Source organism: Bombyx mandarina, chromosome 10 (assembly GCF_030267445.1).
Source record: "Bombyx mandarina strain Sakado chromosome 10, ASM3026744v2".
Taxonomy (NCBI): Eukaryota; Metazoa; Arthropoda; class Insecta; order Lepidoptera; family Bombycidae; genus Bombyx; species Bombyx mandarina.
In genome coordinates this window covers 8,304,942-8,328,201 of record NC_143217.1, presented here as the reverse complement: position 1 = coordinate 8,328,201, position 23,260 = coordinate 8,304,942, and the positions used below count along the sequence as shown (strand labels likewise).

The window sequence follows — 23,260 nt, the reverse complement described above, 5'->3', positions numbered from 1 at the left end:
CGGAAATTGTAAATCTGTAATTGAAAAAAGACCACTTGATTCCTATCACATTCTGTGGGAGTTTGAATGTTTAAGTAGGTAATGGCTTGTAGGTACTTATTAACTCCATGGTAATGGCAGACAACACTTGTCACTTAAGTGAAGTGACCGCAGCGCACCTTTCTTGAGGTGCGCTGCGGTAGTGTGTTACGGACTTAAGAGTCAGCAAAACAATTAAAATAGATAGTAATAGTCTAAGAAAAACACGTACTCAAAACACGATAACATTCAGCATGCTAGAAATGGGCAGATGGCACTGTACTACGCCATAGCTTTATGTTTTGCGGCAAACGACAACTTTATAAAATCAGTGTAGCAACTTTTAAAAATCATCATATCGTTTACTTGGCAAATTCGAAGGATGAACTTGTCTTAGATTTCACACATCTAAATCATATCATATTTGCACATAACAATATACCTACTTACTTCCCATTAAAGTATAAATTCTACAAATAAATAATACTCAACAATATTTAAAATAAAATGAGCCAAGAACGTTTATCGATAAAACCTGATACATTGAAATCTTTTGTACAGCACTAAAACCGCCATGTTTTGTGGTCAGATGACGTCACAGTGGCACGAATTTTTATTGACATTTAATTTCCATAGGTTTCCTACTTCAGTGAGGTAGATATAATTAAATGTTAAAACGTGGTTAAAACAGATGATTGTCTTCTGTTATGACAATTGACTTCTCATCTAGACACGGACAGTAAAACATACTAGGGTTATATAAACATAAAATATTGTAAATGTTTATTAGCGTAATGTTCGTAATTCAAATTAACCATGAAGTCAGTGTTTTAAAATAACTCCTCACCTCCAGAGCCCAGCCCCTCAAATAGAACCGTTTAGGATGTTCAAACAGTAAAACTGTGTTATTAAACAGTGAAAAAAACAAAAATATCTCTACGGACATTAAAGTATATTAATTATGGTATAAATACTTAATACATTATTAAATGGGATTTTATGACCTGATAACTAAGACCTATAAGTCATGTCTTATTTTAATTTATATTCTTATTTTTATGAAAAATGTTAATATGGAGTGAAATGAAATGAAGTTGTTGGAGTTTGAATATGAAAGTAATGGCAGGCAACACTTGACACATGTAAGGTTACAGATCTCGAATATTGGAATGCGTACCGTATATAAATGTTTAAAACAAATAATTGTCCTCTCTTCAGTGAAGACAATGACTTCTCATCTAGACACGGTCAGAGCAACATTTAAGAGTTTTATAAAAATTAAATATTAGATTGGTGTTATAGTGTACAAAGTATTTGCAATATAATTATATTAACCATGAAGCAGAGCGTTTTTAAATAGCCCCTCATCACCTACAGAACCCAGTCCCCTCAAATTTAACCGTCCAACAGAAATGAAATGAAATGAGGATGATTAATTTGAGACCTTAATCAACTGGGATGAAATTAAATTAAATGAGATGAGATGAAATATAATCTAAGTAAAATGGTGGTGATATTAAGCAGTTAATAAACCACCGCTATGACACATTTGAACCTGAAGAAACACTAAACAGACAAAATAAAACAAATCACACAACTTCAGACCTCGCGTTCCCGCCAAAAAGTCCATGGTAAAACATGCAAACACTTCTCCATAGATAATACACTTACTTGCACTCATAGATTATACACTTATTATATTCGAGCATAGATTATACACTTAATATATTTGAGATCTCAAATATATTAAGTGTATAATCTATGTTTGAGATATTCGAGCTTGCACTTCTCTGAACGCTTCTTTCAATTTTCAACTAAGTTTTCAATTGCCATTTACCTACGTTTTTCAAACCTATCCAGTAGGTTTAAATAGCATTAACACACCTTTTCGATACACAAGTAGTGCAAAATAATGGTTGTAAGGCAGTATAATGAAGAACTTAAATATTTGGAAAAAATTAATCCATATTGTTGGAGAATTAAAAAAGGCTTCCAACCAAATATGAATGTTGAAGGAGTGTTTTACGTTAACAGTACACTTGAGAAACTAATGTTGGAGGAGCTTAGGAATTGTTGTAGACCTGGTATGTCAGGTGGATTCCTTCCTGGTGTAAAACAGATAGCTAATGTTGCAGCTTTACCGGGAATTGTAGGCCGGTCAGTGGGATTGCCTGATGTTCATTCTGGATATGGGTTCGCTATAGGTGAGTAATAAAAAAATATATTATGCAATTATTAGAATTATACTATACTATAATATATAGAAAATAATATATTTTTTTTAAATTGAAATATTCAACTTTAAAATGGATGCTACAATGAAAAATCAATTCAATTTTCTACTACTAGGAAATATGGCAGCTTTTGATATGGATGATCCCAAATCTATAGTATCTCCAGGAGGCGTAGGATTCGATATAAACTGTGGTGTTCGTTTATTGAGAACAAATTTACATGAGAAGGATGTTCTACCTATTAAGGTAATATTTTCTATTTTAACCATAAAATTATATTCAATAAAAGAAGTAACACTTTATTTAATTAAATTTTTTATCTAGGAACAATTAGCTCAGAGCTTGTTTGACCATATACCTGTTGGAGTTGGCTCCAAGGGTATTATTCCAATGAATGCACGTGATTTGGAAGAAGCATTGGAAATGGGTATGGACTGGTCTCTAAGGGAAGGTTATGTTTGGGCCGAAGATAAGGAACACTGTGAAGAATATGGAAGAATGTTGAATGCTGATCCATCAAAAGTCAGTCTCAGAGCAAAGAAAAGAGGTCTACCTCAACTGGGCACACTAGGAGCTGGAAATCATTATGCAGAGATTCAAGTTGTTGATGAAATATTTGATAAATATGCTGCTGGAAAAATGGGTATTGAAAGTATTGGTCAAGTTTGTGTGATGATTCACTCTGGAAGTCGTGGTTTTGGGCATCAAGTAGCAACTGATGCTTTAGTGCAAATGGAGAAAGCTATGAAGAGAGATAACATAGAAACTAATGATAGACAACTTGCATGTGCCAGGATAAAATCTGTTGAAGGTCAAGATTATCTTAAAGCTATGTCTGCTGCTGCCAATTTTGCTTGGGTGAACCGTAGCTCAATGACATTCTTGACCCGTCAAGCTTTTGCAAAGCAATTTAAAATGGCACCTGATGATCTTGACATGCATGTCATATATGATGTGTCTCATAATATTGCCAAGGTTGAAGAACATGTAGTAGATGGGAAATTGAAAACTCTACTAGTACATAGGAAGGTAGGGTGAATTTAGATTCTACAATTCATCCAATATTAAGGCTAAATAATTATTTTTTTAAATTTTATATTTCATTACAGGGCTCAACTAGAGCATTCCCACCAAATCATCCATTAATACCTGTGGATTATCAACTAACTGGTCAGCCTGTACTTATTGGTGGTACAATGGGAACCTGCAGTTATGTACTAACTGGTACTCATCAAGGAATGACAGAAACGTTTGGATCCACATGCCATGGTGCTGTAAGTATAGCTTTCATCAGATTGCTTATCTTTAGTGTTGCCAGTGAAAATGGATAAAACTAAGGTCCACATGACAGTAAATAGTTAGCGACACTGGAGTAAGCATTATCAAAACCAAGAGTTTGGTCAGCCTGTTCTCCTCTGAAAGAAAGTAATTATTTAATATTGTTATTTAGTTATTAAAAAAATACTTTATTCTAGTTTGTATGTGGTAACAAGATACTGTGCATGTAATCAGTGATTCCAGGTTGCAGGAATTGAGTGATCTGGTGTTGGTAGTACAGTGAAAAAAAATTAAGGCTATAATTAAAAAAAATCCTTACAGTTTAGCAGTACTACATCCAATAAATAACATTTAATAGGTGTGAGGACCCATTACTGCAAATGAAACAAAAGAATCTCAGAAAAAAGTGGATATATTGTCAATTTATGGATTGCAACTAAAAAAACCCAAGATTTTTTCGCACTACTGAATTTTTTTCTGTTACAGGGTCGAGCTCTGTCTAGAGCCAAGTCTAGAAGAAACATAGACTACAAAGAAGTTCTAAACAAACTTGAAACTATGGGTATTTCCATTAGAGTTGCATCTCCAAAACTAGTAATGGAAGAGGCACCAGAGTCATACAAGAATGTAACAGATGTTGTAGATACATGTCATGCTGCTGGTATTAGCAAAAAAACTGTTAAATTAAGACCAATTGCTGTTATAAAAGGATGAAGTCCCTTTCTTAATGTGATTTTTAAATAATCATTCTTTCTAAGAACTGTTAAGACAGTTAATATATTGAATAAATTATCTAATTATACTATAATAACATGTAATGGATTTCCTAAAAACTTGTGAAGAATTTGTAAAGTACAACAATGAAACAGTTGAAATAAGCACTATGAAAAATTTATTCTTATTAATAAAATTTCATTGTGTTTAAAACATGCAGTATTTCTATTTCATTCATGTCAAAACCACAAATACAAATGTTAAAACATTAATCTGAAATATTACGGTACGATTAACTATACCAGACCTTAGAACTCATATCTCTAGGTGGGTGGCGGCATTTACGTTATAGATGTCTATGGGCTTCGGTAACCACTTAATACCAGATGGGCTGTGAGCTCGTGTACCCATCTATGCAATAAAAAAATTATTAAATATTTAGTTTGTTGGAACTTCTTAATAAATAAAATACAAAAATCACATAGAATTGCAGATTGATATTCTATGTAAAAGGGTTTATTTAATTTTCTTGTAAGGAAACAAAATTGTATAATAATAAACGCTTTTATTTAATGATCACAACATTGTTATAACAGAGCTATAAATAAATTAATACTTTTTTAAAATATAAACTAGCTTTGGAGGTCTATTTATTATCTAATGACTAACAATGGTTTATTTAACAACAGCATACTACATAGATTTTAATTTGTCTGCAATAATCACTAGTAGGGCAGTTCCGAGGAAAAAAAGTCCCGGCGGCAAAACTGCAGTAGCTCTATCTGATTCTTCTGTAAAAGAAAGTTTTATCAATAATAATCCTCTTGGTGGTTTTGGAAACACTGGATTTGTTTTTTTTACCATTATGCAAGAAACCAAAGCTCCTACGCATTCTTTATTTTCTCAGACAGAACTCGACAGGATGGTAATGCTCACCCATGCGGGTAGTTCTAGTAGTAAAATTTGATATTCGTCGACCTGAACCGTTTGCCCAATACATTATTGAAATAGAAAAATATTCGTGATAATGATCCGCATGAAATTTTTTATTTTGTGCACTTTTAAAACCTATTTCGATAAATACCGAATAAAATGATGTTTCACAAGAAAATATCATTTTAGCTTCTGTTTCGGATAAATAGATAAGATAATTTTATTTTGATAATTCCGATAATTTTGTTAGTCACATAATAAGTAAGTAGAAGAAGAAATTACCTGCGTTGGCGTATTCATTTTTAGTATCGGTCCATCCCATGCATTTATTCAAGGCTTCTTCCCAACGAACCCGTCGCATTTCTCGTTCTGCAGAAAATAATTTTCGTGAGAATTTGATTTTCAAATGCTATTTTTGTTTCTGGCAATAATAGCGTAAAGTCCAATATCAGGTATTTCAATTTTTCATATTGTTTGTAGTACGTTTTTGAGATTTTATTACCTTCGTTGGTAAGTGCCGGCAGGAATGTATCGGCCGGCGGGCTGGGTATTGTCGTGGGCCACACACGCATTGCGCGACCTGCGACGATGGCCGCCCCCAGGGCTGTACTTTCCATCATGAGGGGACGAATCTGTAACAAAGATATTTTTAATTGTCGCGAACACCGACGTAAAAATAAATAAGAAAAATTCTGGATTAGGTAATAAACAAAATTAGGATTATGAGAACAAGAGAAACTATAATAGGAATGTAAATAATACTGTATTAGATTTTGAATTGAGTGATAGTGAGCTAAAAGACGAATAATTAATGGAGATCGAAAACTGGGCTCAGTGGTGTGTCAGGAGAGGCCTATGGCCAACAGTGGACGACTGTGGGCTGATGATGTGTGAACACCAGTAATCCTTTAAAAAAATACCTTAAAATACGAAATGCAATATATTTAAAGATAGCTCGCGTCTTTCTAATTATTATCGAAATATCTCCTACTACCACTATCATCATCGTCATAATCATCATCAGCCTATAGCAGTCCACTGCTGGATATAGGCCTTTCCAATCGCACGCCACTGAGCACAATACTTAGCTACTCTCATCCAGCTCTATATATGGCTGGTATATATTTTAATATTCAACACATACTAGATATGGACATCAAAATTAAGTCTGCGTGTTTTTTTATTATTATAATTAAACACAGTTGAATGACAATGTAAAAAGTGTCACGGTTATATCCGATCCTCACGGCCGAGTGGCGGCGGAGGCAGAATGCATTAATATTAAATATAGCAAAATTAAATATTTGCAGAAATTAGTTGTGTTAGGCTGTTTTTTAAATTACCGGAAACGTAAGTATGTGAAGCTGTTTCTTAGACTAGTGGGCGGGAATGAGAAGCGCGAAGTAATATGAGTATTTTATTTTACTAATTAAGTTGTTATTTGTTCAGGTTTAAGTGGTGGTTAGTGCTGGCTTTTTAATAGTATAAGTCAAACGGCTATTTCATTTTGTTGATGTCATTTGTTAGGGCTTTGAAATTTTGCTTTAATCACGTCGATTTATAACAATGCCTAAGTAACACCAGCTGATTGTTCTAAAATAATAAAAATTGACAGATTGAGCGTATAATTTAATTACACGTAATACTTACGGCAGAACACCAGCCAGATGGTCAGATATAGCAAGAGAAGCACTTGGTGGCAGTCTGTACCATGAGGTCCATGCCACTCGTGATCGATCACAGTGGAAGAACGTCACATGTGGTCGCGATCCTCAGTAGTGAGGGAACGATATATAGAAGAAGAACACTTACGACAGGTATACCCAGTAAATCAGCCTGCATCTGCATCAGAACTGAGTTCTGCGCCATCCCTCCGTCGGCGAGGAGTTGCCTCAGGGGCGCGCAGTCTGCAGCCATCGCGTCCGCCACGGCTCGCGTCTGGTGACACACGGCCTCCAGCGCGGCTCTGACAATATGCTGACGTCGAGTCCTTTCACTCAAGCCGCACATCACTCTGAAAATATATCGGTAATGTTTTGATGCTTTAAAAACTGATTGTAGATCCCGGTTCGGTAAAAACGAAATTGTTTAGGCCTCTGTACAACTAACGAATCTGTTTTGAAATGAAAATTTAAACATATGTGTGTTGCCACAAGTTAAATGGCAGAAATAGACAGGGTGGTTGTACCACCCGTGCGGACTCACAAAACACAACAACCAGTGACTACGCAAATTATAGTTTTGCGGGTTTGATTTTTATTACACGATGTTATTCCTAAACCGCGGAAGTCAATCGTGAACATGTTACAACACGAACAACGTTAAGTACGTATTTCATTACAAAAATTGGTACCTTGGTCTACAGGATTCGAACTGGGTTGCACCGTTAGATAAGAATGCACCGGACGTCTTATCCTTTAGGCTACGACGACTTTATTACTATAATTTTATGTAAATTAATGCAACTTGCCCCCTGGCGTCTTTTCTCCAATATGGCGAATAAAGGCCATTAAATGCAGGTACAAAACTAATACTGCCTTCATCTCCATCACCGACCTGAGCTGCCAGGGCTTCGGAATCTTTCACTTCACTTATGATCCCCAAGCTATCACGAAGCCACTGTAATGTGTCCCCTACATACATATTACTTATTATTGAAAATTAATAATATATTTTCTATTAGAAATAAGCAATTACTACGATTTTGGTATATTTTTCATTATCCTTAAATTCCATTCTAGTTTTTAAATGATTTCAGATGAACAGATGGATCTTACTGTAGTGTCAAGTATCATATTAAGACATGGCCTAGAGTTCTTATCCTACCTAATGCCTACCCAACCTTCCGTGGTCGCTAGCGGTACTCATCTTATGATTTCCATGGGCTGCAGTAATCACTTAAAACTTGGTGGACTGTATACCAGTCTATGCAATTAAATATGTATGATGTACCAAAATATATGACACATGAGTCACGAGAGAGAGAGAGTGAAGTATTCCAGATAGTCTGTGTCACAATTACGGCACAATCGTATTTATAGTAAAAACCAAAACTATAACAGCTATAACTATAACTTGTAGTCAATAATAATTTGCGCAGGAGTTGCCGCCCCCTTTCAACATGTCCTCCGCCTGAAGAACAATAGATCAAAGCGTGGCCATCTTGTGTCTTTACGACTTCGACAAATAAGATGCGCCGGCGACATGTTGCAGGGGGCGTGGTTTAACAGTCTTTGCACACGGCACTCGGATCACCTGATGTGACGTAAAATCGTATGATTTCGGTGCTGCGTTGAGATGTGCGAGTTGACTTGCTCACTCGCCACAAGAGTATTCTTTATTGTACACCAAAAAAATAAATAAACAACGCGATACATTAAGTACAAAAAAGTACGATTGGCGGTCTTATCGCTAATAGCGATCTCTTCCAGACAGCAGAGTAGAGAGGTCATTTAAATCGAAGCATCTAATGTCTAAATGTTTGAAATTTGGTTTTCGTGAGTATGTATTGCTTTCGATTTGTATATTTACCGGCTATAGCTACAGATCCTTCTAATGCGTATGCTGGTGGCGAGTCAGGTCCCATTTTGTAAGCAACCGTAGTCAGAAGTCCGTGCTGCGAATGAACAATTGAATCGCCTATAAGCAAGCAGAAAATCGAATTAAATTTTACCTCTTGGGTTGGAGATCACCTCATACGCACAATTGGAAATTCAGCCTGTATGAATTGCTCATGTTATTATATGAGATGGCTCATCATTAAAAGCAGAATGATGAATCCGTGCGGGCTTGCTTTTTATTTGCGTATATAACTGCCATTAGCCTCAAGGGGTTATTTTAGCGTCACCTTGATTAGTGGGCGAGTTTTAAGCCTAAGAGAATTTACTAACATCTGCCCTAGCTTGAGTGTTTTTCTAAGTATACCACCGAATCGGAATCGCCACCTATGGAGAAGATCCAGCAAGAAATTAGGTAGCTAGTGTCTGTGCGTTAAGTTTCGGTTCTCAACGCAAAGCATTCGATGAGTCCGACGAGACTGGGGACCGGTAGCGAGTATTTAATTTGAGGCAACCGTGATAAGAGAATCATCAAGTCGCGCGACTTCTTTGAAGAAGGGCTGCAGACTTGCAGTATATCCCGATGACAGTAAAAACCGTCATAAATCTCTGCCTATTTACGCCGATAATAATTGAAATATCTAAATATATTTATCAATAAATTGAAAATGTCTCCTTCGTCAAAAAAGTGACTGTTTTAATGTATAGCCACGATACACTCAAACATTATATTACTATTACATATTTGAAAGTTTATGCTGAAGCTCACATCACCTTTCAAAAGACTATTCAATCGTTTCATATCTGAAATTAATAATTGGGATATTTACAATATTTTATTGATATTTATAATAAAATTAATAATAATTAATAATAATGAGAAAGTAGTATAAGTTAAGAAAGTAGTAAAAGCCTTTGCAGGTGGTAGGACCCGTGAGTCCGCACGGGTAGGTACACTCACCCTGCCTATTTCTGCCGTGAAGCAGTAATGCATTTCAGTTTGAAGGGTGGGGCAGCCGTTGTAACTATACTTGAGAGCTTAGAACTTATATCTCAATGTGGGTGGCGCATTTACGTTGTAGATGTCTATGGGCTCCAGTAACCACTTAACACCAGGTTGGCTGTGAGATCGTCCACCCATCTAAGAAATAAAAAAAAGTTAAGATTTACCTGTATTATACAACAAAAAACATCCAGTTCCAAAAGTACATTTGACTTGGCCAAATCTCATACATCCCTGTCCAACTAATGCTGCTTGTTGATCTCCTAAACACTAAAATTTCAATTAATAATGTAATAAAATCACTGAAAGTCTACAATAGGCACAAAATGTTTTAAAACTAATTTTACCCCTGCTATTGGCACTCCCAAAAGAGAACCAACAGATATGTAGCCATAGATCTCTGCAGAGCTTTTTATCTTTGGTAAAATTTCAATGGGTACATCAAAAAAACGCAGTAGTCTTTTATCCCATTGTAAAGTCCTGAGTGACATAAGCTGTGTCCGTGAAGCATTTGTGACATCTGTTATATGGACTCCTCCATGGACACCACCAGTAAGATTCTGAAATAACATTTGTCTACATTCATATATTCATTTATCAACATATGTTTATGTTCTATCATTTACTACATATTATAAGCTTATATCATATAGTAATTGAATATACATATTGATTGTAATACATTACCCATATTAACCAAGAGTCTACTGTTCCTGCTAGGCATTTATTAGAAGCAATAGCATCTTTGACAGCAATCACATTTTTTAACAGCCATCTAAGTTTCACAGAAGAAAAGTATGTAGACAGTGGTAAGCCACTTGCTTGTGTTACAGCACTAACACTTTGTGTTCCCTTTTGTTTTGTCAGTTCATCAACTATTTTGGATGTCCTTACATCTAACCACACTGTAAATGTATAAAATTTCAAAATATATGGAGTAGTGGATTATAATAAAGTATAGTACTTAAGTAATCCTATATTAAAACTTTCAATTAAATTACTAAAATATCATATTAAAAAGAGTGATTTAGGTATTTACCTATTGCACTATACAAAGGTTGACCTGTCATAGAATTCCACACAATTGTAGTTTCCCTTTGATTTGTTATGCCAATACCAACAACATCTGCTGGGTTAATATCAAGTTTTCGTAAATTATCCACTGTTACCTGGAAAATGAATTGGCATTAGATTTTAACACATTAAAATTCTTAACAATAAAGTTGTAATTATTTTTATACTGTTTTAATTTCACAGCAATTGGAAACAGGTAGCAACTTAGTTTCAAAATTTTTAGAATGAAGTAGTTGGTTTTAATGTAGGCCAAAATGATTTTTTTATGAAATTATGGCTTAATCTTATTTCCTTATTTTATATTCAAATGTAGGCAATAATGAACAACACTACATTTAAAATGTGTAAGATTCTAAGAAAATACTCTTTACTTATTAGTATTAGGTACTCCAGAAAATAATACTGTTAAGGAATAACAAAACAATAACTTTAATGAATGCAAGCCTATTTTGACTGTAAATTTGAGCTGAGTTGAATTGGTTGTAACAGTTTTATTTTAAATTTTAATGTGTTTACCTCTATGCATTCATTTACCGCATTTAATATTTCCAGTGGATCCTGTTCAACCCATCCTTCTTGCGGACTAAATCTCTTTAAAGAAATTTGATGATATGTGAGTACTTCTGACGTCTTTGCTGCAAAAACCTAAGAAGATTAAAATCTTGTTACATGAAGGAAAAGTGTTTCAAAACAGTATGTATTGTATGCATGTATGTTTTTAAATTCAATGATCACAAAGTATGCGAATTATAAGTAATAATAGATCATTGAGCTATTAATCAGAACTGAAGATGCGGCAACTTTAAGCTAAGCAATCACTTTCCAATTGTGCATCGCTAGAAGTCATGTATCTCTGTATTATCTACCTGCTAATTTAATATTCTCTTGTAATTTACATATTGATATCCCGTTTATAAGTTAAGCTAAATGAAATTACGACGTAGGTGTATCTTATATCGATCCCTAGGGGTATAAAGGCATGAAGGAAAAAAGAGTTTTTACCATAAATTTTACGTTTGAAGTTCCCTCATCGATAGCACCAATTAAAGGGCCGAACCTCCCAAATTCAGTCATATTATTAAAAATAAACTAAACACTGCATTGTACGGTAATTGAAATTAATGATTTATAATTTATCCACTATTTTCTTTTACGAAAAATCTAAAATCATTCAAAAAATTGTGAACATGCAAGATTACATTACATACCTACACATAGATTTACCAATCAGCTGATTAGAATAGTAGTTCCATTTTTCTAAATGAAAAGGCGAAGGTGGCACACTATTCTGCCTATTCTTTGGATATTCTGTTGTATGAAAAATGATATGGACCAAAATCAAATGAAGTTGATTAATATGAGACGTTCATGAATTGATATTAAATTAAATAAAACGAAGTGATATGGGATGAATGATCATTCTATATCATCTCGTTTCATTTAATCTCATTCCAATTAATTACAGTGTAAGTGTGTAAATCAACTAGAGCTATCATTTTTCACCTAACAATATAAAAAAAGGCCCGGGTGTATAAAATAATATCTTCACCTTTTATGATGAAAAATAAGATCTTCCAAAAAGTCCACTAAAAAGTCTCAGTAAATGACCACCGTCTTGTCTCGTCTCATTTCATTTCATTTCATACCGTGTTTCATATTAATCAACTTCTTTTCATTTCATTCCATATTATCATTTTTCATATAAAAAAAACATGTGTGCAATTCACACGTGGTAGAAGTGAAACCTTCCAAAATTAAAATACAATTATCCTAAACGTCTTAAGTATATGTAAAATTTTGTCATTAGTAAATAATTGTAAGGTAGCGCCCTCTGTGAATTGATATTTTAATTTCACGTATAATCCTAAAATATAATTCACTACAAGAGCTTTCATACACATGTTAGTATGAAAAAATCTCACAGATGGCGCTGTATTAAATAGTATGTATATTTCTGTCTCGTTCATCCTACACATTTTTGTATTTGTGTCTCTTACCTGTCGTTTTTTCCGTTGCATCCGGTTTGAAATCACAACGATTCTAAAGAAGTTTTCACTTCAATAAGAATATAAATTAAAATAAGAATTGACCTAAAGGTCTTAGTTACCGGGTCATAAAATCCTTTAAAAAATAGGTCATCTAAACTTGTGGGAGGGAGTAGGTAAATAAAAATACACATTATTTAGCTGCAAATTTGTCTGTTTCAAAACTTTCAAACATAGAGAGCGTACCATGATATCTGAAATGCAATTAGTCGTCAGCATAAATGATACAATATTGCATACACTGACCAATGAAATCAAATCAGGCCAAAATAATGTAAACGCCTTACAAGAATTTCAAAAAGATGTCAATTTATTACTTACGAAGATGATAGGAGATCTTCTTCACTCAGGTTAGCTTATTATGGCTTAAAAACCCTAGTTTATTTTAAAATGAATACAAAATTAATTGCGATTTAAGAACATCAAAATATTACATTTTACTGATAGTAGGCCCCATTATTCTAAATATTTTTATGTAGTGCTACAGTAGTAATTAATTAGCAGGTCGGCTGAGAGCTGAGCTATCCATATAAAGAAATTAATAAAGCACTTGATACGTGAAAAGCCTGTGAAATTCTATTTTGTATTAAGCGCACAGTTGATTCCATTAATCTAAGTATTTATTTGAAGAGTATTAATGAGAATACTATAGGATAACTGAATGTTACAGGTGAAGGTAACAATGAAATGGTTGAAGATGAATACTGCTCAACTGATGATGACCAACCACCTATAAGCCCTAAAAAAACTAGAAAATAATAGTAGTACAAACCAATTTTGAATAAAACATAACCTGTTTTATTTACATCACACTATCTTGATTGTTTTTCTGGATAAATGGCAAGCTACCAGGGTCATAGTTACTGACATAAGACTAAGCTTTTGCTACTAAAATAATTAAAATTTAATTTAAAACTAAAGCATATATCCAAAATATGCTTGAAATTTGTTCCAATTATTTTTTCCCTAATGAGAAATGAGATAAATTTTTTGTAGGTGACTTAAGTTGTAACAAACAAAATTTTAACAAAAAAACACTGGTCAACAAATTAAAATGAGAATATCATCAATGAAATCAGTTAAAGATGCTTTAATAAGGATAACAAAAGATCCAATCTTGTTAAAATTTAAATGGGACCACATGAGAAGTATCAGAAGTTCATTTAGAAAAAAGTTCTGAGCACACTAAAAAATATTTGATAACCTTCTTTTTTGAGGTTGGTTAACAATTGTCTACATGGTCTCTATAGTTGTTTCTGGGTGCTATGAAAGTAATTTGTTTTTGATAAATAAGCCTGATACTGGATTCCATACATTTAATGACCTGAAGTCATCACACCTTTTGAAGTTTTTATAAATGCATGTGGCTTGTGAAGCTCAACTAAGAGGGTCCAAAAGATAAAAGATTAACTTCTCTCTAAAATTAATGAAACCCAATCAATAAAATGACTGCATATAATTTTAAATTTTTCATATAATAAATACATTGTAATATAAAATGATTTAGCTTAAATGAATGTTATCCATGCAATCAAGTGTCTTTTATCAGATGGACTTCAGATTTTGTGCAGTTGTTGCTTACTATGTTTTCATTAAAGCAGTCTACACCTGTCGCAGTAGTTTTAATAGATTAATGTTTTCTTCATAGATTTAGATAACTAAACAACAACAACACAGAGCACGGTATGTTATATTATATATTTAAAAGTCATGAACTGTCATAAGTGAAGTCGTCGTGGCCTAAAGGATAAGACGTCCGGTGCATTCGTGTTGAAGCGATGCGACGGACCCCTCCCGACTAGGCGCGTCAACACCTCCGCCCCCGCCATTCGCCCAATCACGATGTTCGACCAGCCCATACCGTGGGCCCCGAAGGTCAAATATTTAGGCGTCACCCTCGACAGTAGGATGACATTCCGCCCTCACATCAAGACGGTACGCGACCGTGCCGCCTTCATTCTAGGACGTCTCTACCCGATGATATGTAGGCGAAGTAAAATGTCCCTTAGAAATAATGTGACACTACAAAACTTGCATACGCCCCGTCATGACCTATGCAAGTGTAGTGTTCGCTCACGCGGCCCGCATACACTTAAAATCATTTCAAATTATTCAATCCCGTTTTTGCAGGATAGCCGTCGGAGCCCCGTGGTTCGTCAGGAACGTCGACCTCCATGACGACCTGGACTTAGAGTCCATCAGTAAGTATCTACAGTCGGCGTCGATGCGCCACTTCGATAAAGCGGCACGACATGAGAACCCTCTCATCGTGGGCGCCGGTAACTACATTCCCGATCCTGCGGACAGAATGGAAAGCAGTCGACGTCGCCCAAAACACGTCATCTCGGATCCTCCCGATCCACTAACGGTGCTTCTAGGTACTTCAAGCTCTGGTCACCGTTCTCGTCGAACCCGTCGCTTGCGACGAAGGGCTCGACGAGTAAATTAACTCTCAGACACAGCCCACTGAGTTTCTCGCCGGATCTTCTCAGTGGGTTGCGTTTCCGATCCGGTGGTAGATTCTGCGAAGCACGGCTCTTGCTAGGGTTCGTGTTAGCAACGTCACCAGGTTTGAGCCCCGTGAGCTCACCTACTAAAGTTAGGGTTACGCTGACATAGCCCCTAGGGCTATCAGCTTAGGTAGGAAAAAAAAACGGGCGGGTACCAATTTTTCTAATGGAATAAGTACTCAACAAAAGTTCACGATTGACTTCCACGGTGAAGGAATAACATTGTGTAATAAAAATCAAAAACCCGCAAAATTATAATTTGCGTAATTACTGGTGGTAGGACCACTCGTGAGTCCGCGCGGATAGGTACCACCGCCCTGCCTATTTCTGCCGTGAAGCAGTAATGTGTTTCGGTTTGAAGAGTGGGGTAGCCGTTGTAACTATACTGAGACTTTACAACTTGTTTTTCAAGGTGGGTGGCGCGTCTACGTTGTAGATGTCTATGGGCTCCAGTAACCACTTAACACCAGGTGGGCTGTGAGCTCGTCCACCCATCTAAGCAATAATCAAATCCGGAACTACCGCTACTATGCCCCCCCTCGTACGCCCTTCAGGCCAACCACCGGCTTTCGATGACGATGACAAGGCTGAGCTGCTGGCCGATGCACTGCAAGAGCAGTGCACACACGCAACACGCGGACCCCGAACACACCGAGTTAGTCGACAGGGAGGTCGAGCGCAGAGCTTCCCTGCCGCCCTCGGACGCGTTACCCTCCATTACCACTGACGAAGTTAGAGACGCGATTCAATACCTCCAACCTAAGAAGACCCGGCTCCGACGGCATCCGCAACCGCGCGCTAAAACTCTTACCAGTCCAACTGATAGCAATGTTGGCTACCATTTTAAATGCCGCTATGACGTACTGCATCTTTCCCGCGGTGTAGAAAGAAGCGGACGTTATCGGTATACATAAGCCGGGCAACCGAAAAACGAAACCGCTAGTTACCGTCCGATTAGTCTCCTCCCGACGATAGGCAAAATTTACGAACGGCTCCTTCGGAAACGCCTCTGGGACTTCGTTTCCGCGAATAAAATTCTTATAGACGAGCAGTTTGGATTCCGCGCTAAACACTCGTGCGTACAACAAGTGCACCGCCTCACTGAGCACATCCTAATAGGGCTAAATAGGCGTAAACAAATCCCGACCGGTGCCCTCTTCTTCGATATCGCGAAGGCGTTCGACAAAGTCTGGCACAACGGTTTGATCTACAAACTGTACAACATGGGTGTGTCAGACAGACTCGTGCTCATCATACGAGACTTCTTGTCGAACCGTTCGTTTCGATATCGAGTAGAGGGAACTCGCTCTCGTCCCCGTCATCTGACTGCCGTAGTCCCGCAAGGCTCCGCGCTCTCCCCGTTATTATTTAGTTTTGTGGCATCTACCTATCCACCTACACACACAAACACACACAGACACACACTAGCACACTTACTATGTATATTGTCATTTATATAATATATATATATATATATATATATAATAAATACATTTAATAATAACCCGCACACATTTATACTACAACCATAATATTAGTATATTTACATATTTATTATAATTACACCGACACCACACGATAAAATAACGGCAATAGAATGTGCAACGAAAACGCACATTCTAACGGTATTTGCAGTGGAGTGTGCGGGGAGACAACCCCGCTCCGGCGCATCGTCCCAACCGACAGCGATTCTCTCGACTTCACGCAGATCGCATGTCGCCTATCGATAGCTTACTTATTTCGTAATTCTTTGTTTCCTGTATGTTTATTTAAATTCAGTTTCCACCTTACCTTTCTATCTTACTATTTAATTCTATGAACTAATTATTCTTCGTCTGTGCTGTGCTACCTGTTGTACGTGTTCAACTTGTTGTATGTAAATAAATATTAAACCTGGACCTTTTGTGATTAATTTCATTGACTTGTGGTGCAATTTAAATCCAGACAAAAAAATTTTAACCTAAAGTGGTGACCCCGGTTCAAGAACATTTTAAACACAAAATAAAATGAATACAACAAAAAATATCGCCGGTGATTCGAAAAACCAAGCGCACGTTTCCATTGACTTATCTGGTGAATCATGTCGTGTCGGAGTACGGATCCCACCGTTTTGGCCGCAGGAACCGGCATTGTGGTTTGCACAAGTGGAACGACAGTTCGCGTTGGCGAACATCACAAGTGACGCAACAAAATTTTATTACGTCACCGCCCAACTTGACCACATCTATGCTGCCGAGGTAAAAGACATAATTATCGCTCCACCTGAAACAAACAAATACGAGAAATTAAAAACGGAATTAACTAAGCGACTATCCGCATCACGTAAAAAGGAAGTGCAACAGCTTCTCATGCACGAAGAGCTCGGTGATCGTAAGCCTTCCCAGTTTTTACGTCATCTGCAACACCTGGCAGGACCGAACATTCCAGAGGATTTTTTGAAGACGATATGGACCAGCCGTTTGCCCAGCAGCATACAGGCAGTCCTGGCTGCTCAGCCTTTAACTCCGCTTCAGACACTCGCCGAGGTGGCAGACAGGGTGAATGATATAGTACCAGCAACACCTGTAGTCGCTAGTACTTCTGCTACCACACAGAATACTATCGACCAAATGGCCAAAATGATAGCACAACTCACCAAGCAAGTCCACGCTTTATCAACTCGAGACACAATACGATCAAGGCCCACATATAGAAGGAAAAAAAGAAGCCGTAGCACTAGCAGATCACATTCTTCTCACAAGAAATATCCCAACTGTTGGTAGCATGCAAAATTCGGCACAAAAGCGAAGAAATGCGTGAAACCCTGCGATTTCTATTCGGAAAACGCCCCGGGCAGTCGGTAATGGCGACTCACGATTGCCCTGGTTCTGGTCGCCTGTTCATCACGGACCGAAAAACCAAAACACAGTTTCTCGTAGATACAGGAAGCGACCTCTGTGTTTTTCCACGGACTGCAATTAAAGAACGAAGACAAAGAACCAATTATCAACTCTACGCTGCAAACGGGACACTAATCAATACTTACGGATATAAACATTTGGAATTGGACCTTGGACTTCGCCGCAACTATACATGGAAATTTGTAGTAGCCGATGTTTCCAAAGCCATAATAGGCGTTGACTTTCTAAGTTTCTACAACTTATCTGTTAACTGCCGACACAAACGTCTTGTGGACAATACAACCACATTACAAACATCTGCAACACCAGCCCGGTCTGACGTCATTTCTTCGATTCGCGCAATATTGGTGAAGACGAACTATCACTAAATCTTAAAGGAATATCCAGACATAACTCGACCTTCTGGAGCTTCGCGTACAGTTAATCATAACACCGTGCACCATATACGGACAACACCTGGACCACCAGTTTCCTGCAACCCTCGACGTCTGGCTCCTGACAAGCTAAAAATCGCTAAACAAGAATTCGAGTCCATGATACGAAATGGCATCGCTAGGCCGTCAGAGAGTCCATGGGCATCACCGTTACACCTTGCTCCAAAAAAGGACAATGGATGGAGACCATGTGGCGATTACCGCATGCTAAATGCGCGTACAATACCTGATTGCTATCCGATACGCCACATCCAATACTTCGCCCACTGCATCAATGGTTGTACCATATTCTCCAAAATAGACCTAGAAAAGGCTTACCAGCAAATTCCTGTTGTTCCAGAGGACGTACCAAAGACAGCTATTACCACACCTTTTGGCCTGTACGAGTTCCCTTTCATGACGTTTGGTCTGCGTAATGCTGGCCAAACGTTCCAAAGATTCGTCGATGAAATAACTAGAGGACTTGACTTTTGCTACACTTTCTTAGACGATTTTTTAATATTTTCGCATAACGAGCATGAGCACCAATCGCATCTACGCGAAATATTCAAGCGTCTTCAAAATTATGGCATGGTCATAAATAGTTCCAAATGTGTTTTTGGAGTTGAAAAGGTACAGTTTCTGGGATACACGATCTCAGCTGAAGGAACAACACCTCTCGAAGCCAAAGTAGAAGCCATCCAAAACTTTCCTGAGCCGAAAACCATAAAACAGCTTAGAAGGTTCTTAGGGATGCTTAATTTTTACAGAAGATTTATACCATCAGCTGCACAAACTCAAACTGCATTGAACGACCTCCTTACAGGCTCAGTGAAGGGCTCACATCCTGTCAACTTTAACGAACAGGAACTAAAAGCATTTCGAGACTGTAAAGATAGTCTGTGCCGTGCCACATTATTGGCACATCCAGACTGCGAAGCACCACTGGCATTGGTTACAGATGCATCTGAGAACGCCATCGGCGCTGTACTCCAACAATACAAGAATCGAGGATGGCAACCATTGGCATTCTTTTCCCGCAAGCTAAGTCCCAGTCAGTGCAAATACTCACCTTACGATCGCGAGTTGCTTGCGATATATGAATCAGTCCGGTATTTCCGTCACATGCTGGAAGCTCGAAATTTCACAATTTACACGGACCACAAACGTTCGCATTCCACGCACGTAAAGAAAAAGGCTCGCCCAGACAACATCGTCACCTGGAATTCATATCTCAGTTCACCACTGATATCCGTCACATTTCGGGAAAGGACAACGTAGTGGCTGACACGCTATCTAGAATAGAAGAAGTAATAGCACCACTGGACTATGCACAGCTAGCTAAAGATCAAGCCGTTGATGCAGAGCTCCAAGATCTGTTAAAACAGGGATCGTCGCTGCGTCTTACAAAAATCCAAATTCCTGCAACAACAACCAGCGTATACTGTGATATCAGCACTGAACACACTAGACCGTTCATAACAAGACAGTTTAGACGTCAAGTTTTTGATAACATCGATGGCCTCAGTCACCCCGGCGCCAATGCTACAATCAAGCTAATCTCACAGCGCTTCGTATGGCCCGGTATAAACAAAGATTGTAGAGACTGGACTCGATCGTGCTATGCATGTCAACGTGCCAAAGTAACACGCCATGTATCAGCACGTCTAGGCACTTACCAGCTACCTCAAGCCAGATTCCAACAAATCCATATTGATCTGATTGGACCTCTACCGATATCACAAGGTTACCGCTAGTGTCTGACCGTCGTAGATCGCTTTACAAGATGGCCTGAAGTAGCACCAATAACCGACATAACAGCTGAAACAGTAGCCAAGGCTCTACTAACGTGCTGGGTGTCAAGATTTGGCTGTCCTACAGAAATAGTCACAGACCGAGGAACTCAATTTGAATCATCACTGTTCAAACATCTCTCGGAGCTGACAGGTTTTCTTCACAAAAGGACTACTGCGTACCATCCTTCCTGCAATGGATTAGTGGAGAGATTTCACCGCCATCTGAAAGCCGCTATCGTATGCCACGCCAAAGAGAACTGGACGGAGATACTACCGTTAGTTTTACTTGGCATACGGTGCGCTTACAAGGAAGACCTGCAATCTTCCTCAGCAGAATTGGTCTATGGCGAAACGTTGAGACTACCGGGACAATTTTTTGACAGTCCTAGTGTGACACCAACCAATGATGTGTTTGACTTTATTGCTCGGTTACGTTTATTCGCCCAGCAATTAAAACCACAACCAGCATCACGACACGGACATAAGCCAACTTTTATATTTAAAGATCTCAAGACATGCAGCCACGTTTATTTGAGAGATGATGCAAAGCGCAGGTCATTACAACCTGCATACACAGGACCTCACACCGTGCTGCACAGAGATGATAAAACATTGACACTGCTCATAAAAGGAAAGTCCATCAAAGTAACGATAGACCGAGTGAAACCAGCCTACTTACTTGATGAACAACCACCAAAACACCAACCTGAAAAGGAAATTATCATAGAGAGGCGTACCAGATCAGGTCGCAGAATACACTTCCCTGACTTTTACCGCCCGTAGTAACGGTCTCCGCGGGGGAGTGATGTGGCATCTACCTATCCACCTACACACACAAACACACACAGACACACACTAGCACACTTACTTGTATATTGTCATTTATATAATATATACATATAATAAATACATTTAATAATAACACGCACACATTTATACTACAACCATAATATTAGTATATTTACATATTTATTATAATTACACCGACACCACACGATAAAATAACGGCAATAGAATGTGCAACGAAAACGCACATTCTAACGGTATTTGCAGTGGAGTGCAGGACAGCGATTCTCTCGACTTCACGCAGATCGCATGTCGCCTATCGATAGCTTACTTATTTCGTAATTCTTTGTTTCCTGTATGTTTATTTAAATTAAGTTTCCACCTTACCTTTCTATCTTACTATTTAATTCTATGAACTAATTATTCTTCGTCTGTGCTGTGCTACCTGTTGTGCGTGTTCAACTTGTTGTATGTAAATAAATATTAAACCTGGACCTTTTGTGATTAATTTCATTGACTTGTGGTTCAATTTAAATCCAGACAAAAATTATTTAACCTAAAGTTTGTATATCAATGATATACCCCGGTGTCCGGAGACCCATCTAGCGCTCTTCACCGATGACACGGTTATCTACTATTCGTGTAGGAAGATGTCGTTGCTTCATCGGCGACTCCAGATCGCAGTAGCCACCATGGGACTGGTTCCGGAAATGGCGAATCGACATCAACCCCACGAAAAGCACAGCGGTGCTCTTCAAAAGGGGTCGCCCTCCGAATACCACATCGAGCATCCCACTCCTTAATAGGCGCTTAAACACCTCCGCCGTTAGCCCCATCACTCTCCTTGGCCAGCCCATACCGTGGGCCTCGAAGGTCAAATACCTAGGCGTCACCCTTGACAGAGGGATGATATTCCGTCCCCACATTAAAACGGTACGCGACCGTGCCGCGTTTATACTAGGACGACTCTACCCAATGCTTTGTAGTCGAAGCAAATTGTCCCTCCGTAATAAGGTAACTCTCTACAAAACTTGTATACGCCCCGTCATGGCGTATGCAAGCGTAGTGTTCGCTCACGTAGCCCGCACCCACTTGAAATCCCTTCAGGTTATTCAATCCCGATTCTGCAGGACAGCCGTCGGTGATCGAACGGTGATCTCCACGATGACCTGGAGCTCGATTCAGTTAGTAAGTATCTACAGTCGGCATCGCTGCGCCATTTTGAGAAGGCGGCACGACATGAGAACCCTCTCATCGTGGCCGCTGGAAACTACATACCCGACCCAGTAGACCGAATGGTGAACCGTCGACGCCGCACAAAGCACGTCATTGCGGATCCTCCTGATCCATTAACGGTGCTTTTAGGCACCACAAGCACCGGTCACCGTCCTCGTCGAACCCGTCGCTTGCGACGAAGGGCTCGACGAACGAATTAACCCACAGACACAGCCCACTGAGTTTCTCGCCGGATCTTCTCAGTGGGTCGCGTTTCCGACCCGGTGGTAGATTCTGCGAAGCACTGCTCTTGCTAGGGTCAGTGTTAGCAACTCTCCGGTTTGAGCCCCGTGAGCTCACCTACAAACGTTACGACGTAGCTGAAATAGCCTCTCAAGACTATCAGCATAGGTAGGGAAAAAAAAGCGATAATATGTAGATATTATAATATTATATAATACTCGTATATATTGGACTTTTCTATTTGCTATTGAGAAATACTAGTTAATACACCTTCAGTTATAATATGCTAGACCAGGTAAAGTTTTTAATTGGGTCTGTAGTCTGTTTAAGATTTTTGTGCGCTTTTCGATCTCATTGTGGTTAGCAATCTAGATACCTTCTTCATAGTCTTCATACAAGCCAATATGGGGCATGGTGCAACGGTGCATTGTAAGTAGGACTATATGTTCGTCAGAGCTGAGCGTCTATAAATTGTAATCAAGTAGATCTAAACCCATAAAGGTATTACCATCACATTTGTGCATGCATGTAACTATGCATT

At 38.3% G+C, this 23,260-nt stretch overlaps 2 protein-coding genes and 1 long non-coding RNA gene across 4 annotated transcripts; 2 read left to right on the top strand and 1 right to left on the bottom strand.

The window, feature by feature from the left end:
* The first annotated feature begins 1,749 nt into the window (after positions 1 to 1,749).
* RtcB (RtcB RNA ligase) lies at positions 1,750 to 4,876 on the top strand. The gene is made up of 5 exons (XM_028185852.2): positions 1,750 to 2,222; positions 2,368 to 2,498; positions 2,577 to 3,281; positions 3,362 to 3,526; positions 4,017 to 4,876. The coding sequence occupies exons 1-5, from the start codon at positions 1,931 to 1,933 to the stop codon at positions 4,242 to 4,244; spliced, it is 1,521 nt and encodes a 506-aa protein (XP_028041653.1). The 5' UTR covers positions 1,750 to 1,930; the 3' UTR covers positions 4,245 to 4,876.
* Positions 4,790 to 12,032, bottom strand: Gk-2 (Glycerol kinase-2). Of its 2 annotated transcripts, none has more exons than XM_028185850.2 (12): positions 11,814 to 12,032; positions 11,328 to 11,456; positions 10,777 to 10,906; positions 10,425 to 10,642; positions 10,085 to 10,297; positions 9,905 to 10,007; positions 8,709 to 8,816; positions 7,648 to 7,810; positions 6,990 to 7,191; positions 5,680 to 5,809; positions 5,460 to 5,546; positions 4,790 to 5,035 (listed from the first exon to the last, which is right to left on the bottom strand). In XM_028185850.2, exons 1-12 carry the CDS (start codon positions 11,883 to 11,885, stop codon positions 4,938 to 4,940), a joined length of 1,653 nt encoding a protein of 550 aa, XP_028041651.2. In that variant the 5' UTR covers positions 11,886 to 12,032; the 3' UTR covers positions 4,790 to 4,937. The 2 variants fall into 2 exon arrangements, with proteins under 2 accessions (XP_028041651.2, XP_028041652.2); XM_028185851.2 differs by having other exon boundaries at positions 11,328 to 11,446.
* Positions 12,033 to 12,936: 904 nt separating this feature from the next.
* LOC149502198 (uncharacterized) lies at positions 12,937 to 14,795 on the top strand. Its single transcript, XR_016323658.1, has 2 exons — positions 12,937 to 13,206; positions 13,527 to 14,795. It is a non-coding gene; the product is annotated as an uncharacterized LOC149502198 (long non-coding RNA).
* Positions 14,796 to 23,260: the final 8,465 nt, after the last annotated feature.